Below are 8832 nucleotides of genomic sequence, written 5' to 3'. Positions count from 1 at the left end.
CTGTCTGTATGTACAAAATAAGACTGAATGTTCAAAATGAGAAGTTAAGAATCCGCCCTGAGTTGTCTGCCAGAATTTCTTGAAAATTGGTGTAGAAAGAAACACAGGTGATGTACAGTGTAGGAAGGCTTTGGATAATTATGTGCATTTTAATCACTTTCCTAAAACAGACTATATATTGGCATGTACTTTGCTATTCATGGAAGTAATTAATGCAGGAATAGATATATTCCATTAATGAGGAATTATTTACTCAGATAATTGATACAGCATGCAGAGTTAAAAGAACTTATATTCTACCATGTGGGTGGGTGGTAGACGAGGGCGACTTCTCTTCCCACCAGAGTAGGCTGCAGTTTCAAATAGTCATTGTGGGGTTTCTTCCATTTGTACTTCTATTTCCAGAGAGATCCTTTTCATCATCTGTGCTAGAGTCAGCCCATTCAGGTGTATAAACACTTTCAACATGTAGTACATTGTAGTATCTCTTGTGATTTTTGCTGCCTGAACAATCTGCCTTTTCAGTACTCAGATGTCCCTCCCAAAAGTGCTTTCTCTAAAGCTTCCCCGCTTTCTCGACTGCTGTTATTGGATTTGAGAGCCGTGTTGTTATCCTGAAACTATCTAATGATTTGAATGGTTTCTCTCAATAAGTTCAGTTTGGGCTGAATTGGGAATGGAATGACATCCTCTCACTTCTTGTATACCAAACCTCAGAAGACAGGATCTACTGATTGTTGTCACATGCAGGTCTTGTCTTCTTGATATAACTGGGAGTTATATAGGTATTCTCAAATAAATGTCAATGCCACTGAGGAGACTGTATTTTGAAGAGGCGTCCACACAGAGCCATAAAGGTTTCCCAGGCTGCTATCTTGCTTTGTTAAAGCTGGCAAGAATGATGAATTGACCAGTTCTCCTGTGAAGAGCACGAGTGATCTGATAACTCCATGGCTGGTGAAGCCATGTTGATTCTCCTTTGCAGCCTCGTGCATCATGGGAGATGAAGAATTGTGCTTGCCTTTGGTGCCAGTGGAAGATCAATAAAACAGAAAAAAATATCCCATTACTTCTTTGCTGAAGTGCACTTTATTTTTGCAGGACTCACGAGAAAAGCTCTCACAAGGCTTTCTGTATATTCTATAGGGATAGGATTGGGGAAGGTCAGGGGCATTGATGAAATGGATGGTAGTGAATATCTAGTGCATGCCCTCTTCTAGAATTTATGCCTGATTTTTTTTCTCACCTCTGTCCTGTGCTTGTCTTCTGCCTCCTTTATTTCCAGAACACTGGGGCAATGGTATTTCCACATCATATGACCCACCTGCTCTCTGAGATAGGCAATCAGAACATGCCAGTCTTTGTACAAGCAATTTCTGTTCACAATTCCAACCCACCCCCACAAAAGCTTTAGAAAGTTTTAATCAGCGGTAAAAAAATAGTAATTGCTTAAGCCTGACTTTTTCTTTCCGTTCTGTGTGACAGACTAGCTTCTTGGCATATGTAGTAAATGCCAATCTTACCAGTAACCCACAATTAATCTTTAAATCTCTCAACTAACTGACATGAGTGCATTGGCAATGCAAAGCAAATGAGCCCTCAGGCATTGCACATTTTGCCAATATGCACATGGAGATTAAACATAGACTCAAAGAAAGTGATTGTATTTTGGGATGATGTGTGAATTGCCAAAATCCAGCAAAAATATTTCATGCACCTGGATTTTTTTTTGTGCCATGTCAATACTGCCAATGCACTGAAAACAATGGAGAAATTCTCTCCTTTCCAAACCTCATTTCTTCCAGCATTCATCGTATATTGTGGCTGCAGAAATTACTTCTCTAAACTTATTTTGCTCCAGGAGGAGCTGTGTTCTAAGCAATGTTTTCTTAACCCTTACATACTGTTTGGGGCAAACTTGACCCGTTTTGACATTTGACAGCAGTAAAAACACCCTAATTGCCATTTTTAAAGCCGAGATTTGATGACTTTTCCTAAAGTGACCCAAAATGCGCAAAAATAAAAATATTTAAATTTTTATACTTTTGTACATTGAGGCTGTTCCGGGTCAAATTTGACCCGTATCTATTGAAATGGATTTTAGATCTCTGAAACATTAATAAAGGATTAATCACCTATTTATTAATCTCAGATAGGCTATTTATACATTCTAAATAGATCTGTGGTTCAAAATTTGGTATAGACATTTATTCTGAGGGGATTCTTGGGCTGGGTCAAAATTGACCTGGACCATACTGTGAAGGTATAGAATATGAACAGGTCACCTGGGTTAAAAAAGTCATAAATATGCCTTTTAATTTACCTTCCAATTAGTGCCATTATAGAGCAGCAGAGAATCGCGAGCAACGTGTACTATAGGTGGAAGCTATACATTTTACAAACATAATTCTAAATCTAATATAATCAGTGGCGAGCTTACAAATGAGCAGTGATAAATCAGGTTTAGTTCAAAGATCGCGTTCTTAGATAGCGTCAGAATATTGTGGCTGAAGTGATTTCTGTGTTCTGAAAGGAGATCCAATGCACATACAGCACAAATACTTCATATTCAGTCCATTCGGAAAATCGTTTGGGAGGGTGAACCCACAGAAAGCATCTGGCACAGAAAGGGAACTAAAGACCTATGATGATCAACAGTTTGGGGTATCCACTGATACCTTTAACCCCTTGCTTCATCAATCTGAGGCACCCACCTACTTCAAGCAGGCTTCGTTTATCCCAGTGCCTGAGAAGAATGTGGTAAGAGAAGCGACACAGATCTGCTCCAGTTTGCCTACTGTCACAACAGGTCAACACCAGATGCCATTTGATTGGCTTTCACTCAACCCTGAATCATCTGGACAGTGAAGATGCATACATCAGGATGCTCTTCATTGACTACAGCTCGGCATTCAATACTATCATCCCCACAAAACTAATCAATAGGCTTCAAGACCTAGGCCTTAATACCTCCTTGTGCAAATGGATCCTTGATTTCCTCATGCAGAGACCCCAGTCAGTTCAGATTGGCAACAACATCTCCTCGATGATCTCAATCAGCACAAGTGCACCAGAAGGTTGTGAGCTTAGCCCCCTGCTTTCCTCACTTTATATGTATGACTGTGAGGCTAGCGCAGCTCCAATGCCATATTTACGTTTGCTGACCAAATTTAAGTTCACTGTTGTTGACTGAATCAAAGGTGGGGATGAATCAGCACATGGGAGGGGGATTGAAAATCTGGCTGAGTGGCGCCACAACGACAACCTCTCTCTCAGTGTCAGCAACATCAAGGAGTTGATTATTGATTTCAGAAGGAGAAACCCAGAGGTCCATGAGCCAGTTCTTTTCAGGGGATCAGAGGTGGAGAGGGTCAGCAACTTGAAATTCCTCAGTGTTATCATTTCAGAGGACATGTCCTCGGCCCAGCATTTAAGTGCCATTATGAAGAAAACACAGCAGTGCCTCTACTTTCGTAGAAGTTTGCGAAGATTCAACATGCAAACTAAACCTTCTATACATGTGTTGTGTAGAATATAAAAAGCCTGAAATATCGACTGCTTATTAATTTTCTTAGATGCTGCCTGACCTGCTGAGTTCCTCCAGCATCCTGTAAATATATTGACTAATTGCATCATGGCCTGGTATGGAAACTCAAATTCCCTTGAACAGAAAAGCCATAAAAAGTAGTAGCTACAGCCCAGTCCATCATGGGTAAATCCCACTCCACCACTGAGCACCTCTACATGGAGTGCTGAGGCATCCATCATCAAGGACCCCCACCGTCCAAGCTATGCTTGCTTATCGCTGCTGTCGTGAGCAAGTGGGTACAGAAGGTTCGGGACCCACACCACCAAGTTCAGGAACAGTTATTACCTCTCAACAATCAGGTTCTTGAATTTGAGGGGATAACTTCCCTCAAATTCACTCACTCCGTCACTGAACTGTTCCCACAACCCATCACTTCAAGGACTCTTCTCATGTTTTCGATATTTATTGCTTATTATGTTTTCTTTATTTTTGTGTTTGTACAACGTGTTGTCTTTTCAATGTTGGTTATTTGTCCGTCCTGTTGGGTGCGGTCTTTCATTGATCCTATTGTGTTTCTTGCACTTACTGTGAATGCCCGCAAGAAAACGAAACTCCGGGTTGTATAAGCTAACATATATGGACTTTGAAACTAAATTTACTTTAAACTTTGAACTTTTTTTTTCAATCGACGGCAAATCTCTCGCATCTGCAGAATCTCGTGCCTAAAATTTCCATCCCGCCGTCTGTCTTGCGCCAAGAGATATTAAACCAGGGTTTACTCGGCCCTCCGGTGGCTCTAAGAACACGAGCACTATCGTTTCCAACAGTCCGACATCAAGCTCTCTGGTCATAGTATAATTGTTGATCACTTATTTGATTGCTAATTTAGACTAGTTAACAGACATGTTTTGAAAGATCTTTGCTGGCTGTAAAGTTTTGGAGAACCCCCAGGGTCCTTAATAAATTTTTCATAACATGCTTTGTTTTTAAAGCACTGTCATTATTCCAGTAGATCCTGGGAATCCAAGGCACTGTAGAAAGACTGTAGTCGGGAGGAATCGAGAAAGGTAAGGCTATATACATATACCAACATCCGTATTAGGCGCCGTTGCTTAGACCTGCACGTTACAACCCATTAAAGTCCCCACACGATGGCAATCTAACTCCACTTACCGGAGTTGTGCTGTCCAATCATGGCCGCATTGCCCGGGGGTGGAGTAACTGAGGCGGGGGTGATTGAGGAGGATGCCGCTCCGTCGCTGGCCGTTTCCGCCACTCGCCGCTTGTCAGCGCCGGTCACTGGCGTGGAGCGTGCGCTACTCCTGCGGCGCCCATTCCCACTCTGAATGTGAGAGACCGCTTCGGCCGCCTGCATCTCCGGACTGTAGCGGGCTGTCACCCGTAAGGTCGCCTGGGCTTTATGTTCCTGAGTTTCGTCGTCAATAAAGTCGGTGACTCTGCACTCATAAACCCCCTCGTCTTCCTTCTTAACACTGGAGAGGCGTAGTTTATGCGAAATATCATTTCCCATTACCCGGACAGTCTGTAGACAAAGAAAGGGCCGCAACACATAAGGCGCTCCAAACACATGAAATAAAATCAAAGGCACTAAGCGGGAAATTATTGATTTGCAACATATAGAAGCCACCGACTTCTATACCAGTCAGCATGAAGAATGAAAAAAGACGCGGTCAATAAAGAACAATTAAAACTACCAGACTAACGCTATTAATAATCCGAATTGGAACATTGTCATGATGCTTTATTTCCACAAACATCGAATAACTAATGGAATTATATTAATAAAAGCAGCCAACATCGGCGAAAATATAATAATATTAATGTTTCTACTTAATGTTTCTTTCTTTTTACTCAGCATTTTATGTTTTTATTTCAGTCTTCCAGCATCTGCAGTACTTTGCTTTTGGATTGGCGAAATATTGACAGTAAAAATATGCCAAACGTATGTAATTTAGAAAATAATAAAGGCAATTAAAAAATTAGAAGCCAAAATTAAAGTTTTCAAAAATAAATCGTAGCTATTTTTCTCGGGCGGCATTTTAAACGAAATTCTGCAAAATAGTCGATAAATCTATTCAATTTTATACTGACCACGAAGTACAGAGCAGCATGTGATCTTTGCCAATGGAACTCTCTATTTCTAGTGTAGAACACGTTATTTCTCGTGTAGAGGTCGGTTTTTATTCAGAGTGGGCAATAAAACAGTTTCGTTTATTAATAAAACATAGAGGAAAATAACACTTACGCTTATTTTGGTGGCATCTTTATTTAACGTAACCTAAAACAAGAAATGGTATGCATCAAATTTCTTCGAGAGAAAGAACATTTTTCTATTCTAAATGCTAGTTCTTCCTGCCAGACATTAGCCGAAGGAACAAATTTTCAGAAGCCGGAGTGTATGTAGTGTCATTTCCTGGTTTTGAGTTCTAAACTGTAAATTGCGATGTGTCATGAATGAATGTATTTAACTTCGGGTTTGTTTTGTTCTGTCCAACGTTAGTGCCACATCTGGAGTTAGATTAGTATAGCACAACAATTATAATGCAATTAACTCAACTGATTCAGATCACAGTTGGAATTTTATTAATCTGCCTTCAAATTAGGAACTGACGCCATCAATTGCTTGACACGTAATGCTGTATTCACAGAATTATAAATTTGTATCCAACATTATATCAAAGCTAAAGACGTGATACCGATCTGCAGTTTCTCGGGACTGTAAATGCGACTCCTTCTGATAGCACAGAAGTGCATAATATGCTCAAGAAGCCGTGACACAGATCCGTACATATCCCGCGCATTCCATTGCAACACCCTTTCCCCAAGATTCATCCCCGTTCCCTTTTACGGATTTGGGCCGAAGCAGGAAAGTTCTAATTTCCGTGGTTTGTTCCTGGCAATTTATGTGCGTCAAACCACTGTCACGTCGATATATTCGTAGTAATGTGGTCGGAATCAAAATCGGCCAAATATTTTAAAGTGGTGATAGTCATCATCGGACTCTCCCGATATTCCTCGGTGTATTCTCACCTTCGCAGGCGACATTCCCAGGTATATCTTCACCCCACCCCACCCCCGACATCCCCTGTTCATTCACACCTTTACTGGCGATGCTACCCTGAATTTCCCAGCTCTACCATCATCATCGAAGTTGGAGCTACCTTCGCACCCCCTGCTGCCGGGAATTGCAGCCTCCCCTGTCTGTGTCCTAGAGACCCCGTTTAACGCAAGGTATTGTCCGAGATTAAAAAAAGACGATTTCACCACTAGTTTTTCTCCCAGTTTAAGCACTAGACTTCCTCAGAACCTTATATTCCGGCCTCAAACCAGAATTGGGTCCAAGTTTATTTTGGAAGTTTCGTCTTAAAACTCGCCCCTGCTCTGGATTCAAGCTACGGTCAAACGTACTGCTCCAAGTTATTGATTACTTTCCCCTCAATATTATCTTGGACTCGAAACCTGACACAGACACTAATTATGCAACCTAGTTTTTGTCAAGGGTCATGCTACACATTGTCATGTGGGGACTCCATGACGACCCAGACTGGACAGAGGCTGGGACGGCACTGGTTTTGTCTATTTCAGCACCACTGGGTTGTCCGTGCCCGGGACTTAGTTTTTTTTTAAAAGAAGTGATTGTACCACTAGCTTTCTCGGACACATCTCCTTTCATTGTTGTTGAGGGACAAGGGACAGTCTGTGGTTGATTTCCCTCCAACCATCCCATCATGGTTCCCGTGATTGAAGGTAATATCAAGCGGACGCGGGATTTAAGGCACATGGCCCGTGTCCAGTTCCCTCACCTTGGCCCTGTTGGTGGCCTGGGCGCCGAGTGTTAGCCCATGTGCCAGCTCTCTGGCTGCTTCCTTTAGATACCACCACTGGATCTCCAGAGAATACGAGGTGGTCCCGCTGGCCCGGAACGCACAAGACATCTCAATATCATCCCCTTCTTTAGCAGTCACATCCTGGGGGACTTCAAGAAATTTTGCTGCCAGGAGAAAAGAAAAAAATACTAATTTTCGAGAGATGGCTAACAAACATCACTGGCGAGGCTTCGCCTGACTTCAGTAAAACACGAAGGTTACATTTCTCCCATTTCTACGGCTTCACCTAAGTCATAATTTAACTTGGACTACAACAGGTACGATAGTCTCCGAAAAGCTGCAGGTCTATCATTTCTCAAATCCACTGTTTACAAGTATTTAAGAAACCACAATATTGTGCAGTTTTAAAAACGCGCAAGCCCTCACATTGCCCGAATCACCCAATTTCTCCCATTGCAATTTAAAAGAAAATTAAACGTTATTAAAATAATTGCATATAGGTGAAATATTTTGCTGTATCAGCTATTAGGTAGTTTTGAATAGGACATCGTGCGATCAAGAAAACTAGAAATATTAATATATTTTGAAGTTACATCCAAGGGTGGGTAACGATCTATTGAAATTAATAATTCCATAACTTATAGAGTGCATGCATGCAATGTCTCCAGCAATACTCATCCGTGGCTAATTTGCCATAGATTGTCAAAGACAACGAGACTTGCAAAGCTCTACAGAACGAAGAAGCTGACATAAATTGCAAAACACAACTCACCGTTAACACACAGCAAAAGCGGCGCGTTTAGCATCAAGTAATAGAGAATACTGGTGATCCCTCGATTTTCCATTTCATAGAGACTTGTTAATGTTCAGGACAATCGTTGGTGGTGTTAGATCTTAAGCCCTGTGAAGCGCTGCAATCCCATCGCAGCTTCGCTCTCCAAGGTTACAACCGTGGATCACTCGCCTCAGCGCTGTGTCACGGAGAACGGACAGCGCGATCGACAAGTTGATCGGACCCCGTCCTTCTGTACCCTCCTGGTAATTGACCACGGAGCCTCCCAAACTCACAAACACGTCTTGCTTGAATTTATATTCGAATTAGGTATGATTAGAAGCACCAGTAATTTTCCCAATAAAAGGAGCTGGATCGGGTTGCAGGGACGTGGCGGGGGAGTGATTCCAGATTAGGCACGCTGACCCCCATCCCCATGTGAATCAGATCTCTGGTACCGGGAAGCCCTCACCGATCCTTTGGGGCTCTGAGAGAAACGCGCCTCCTTGCCGTTTCTTTCTCCGCTTGTGACTTTGTAGATTAGCGGCTGGAGAGGCGACGGAGTCTCTCGGGCATTTCCAGAGAGTAATAATAGGTTTGCACCTTGCGCTCACAACACAAAACAAGGGGCACCGACATCCCACCCAAGAGGCAGAGTGAGGGAGGAATACACACGAGCTCGA

At 42.3% G+C, this 8832-nt stretch overlaps 1 protein-coding gene across 1 annotated transcript; it reads right to left on the bottom strand.

The window, feature by feature from the left end:
* Window positions 1–791: 791 nt before the first annotated feature.
* Window positions 792–8222, bottom strand: vstm2b (V-set and transmembrane domain containing 2B). The gene is made up of 5 exons (XM_072279065.1): window positions 8150–8222; window positions 7354–7541; window positions 5796–5828; window positions 4703–5072; window positions 792–1021 (listed from the first exon to the last, which is right to left on the bottom strand). The coding sequence occupies exons 1-5, from the start codon at window positions 8220–8222 to the stop codon at window positions 792–794; spliced, it is 894 nt and encodes a 297-aa protein (XP_072135166.1).
* Between the last annotated feature and the right edge of the window lie 610 nt (window positions 8223–8832).

Source organism: Mobula birostris, chromosome 15, assembly GCF_030028105.1.
Source record: "Mobula birostris isolate sMobBir1 chromosome 15, sMobBir1.hap1, whole genome shotgun sequence".
NCBI classification, from domain to species: Eukaryota; Metazoa; Chordata; class Chondrichthyes; order Myliobatiformes; family Myliobatidae; genus Mobula; species Mobula birostris.
This window is presented reverse-complemented; position numbering and strand designations above follow the sequence as displayed.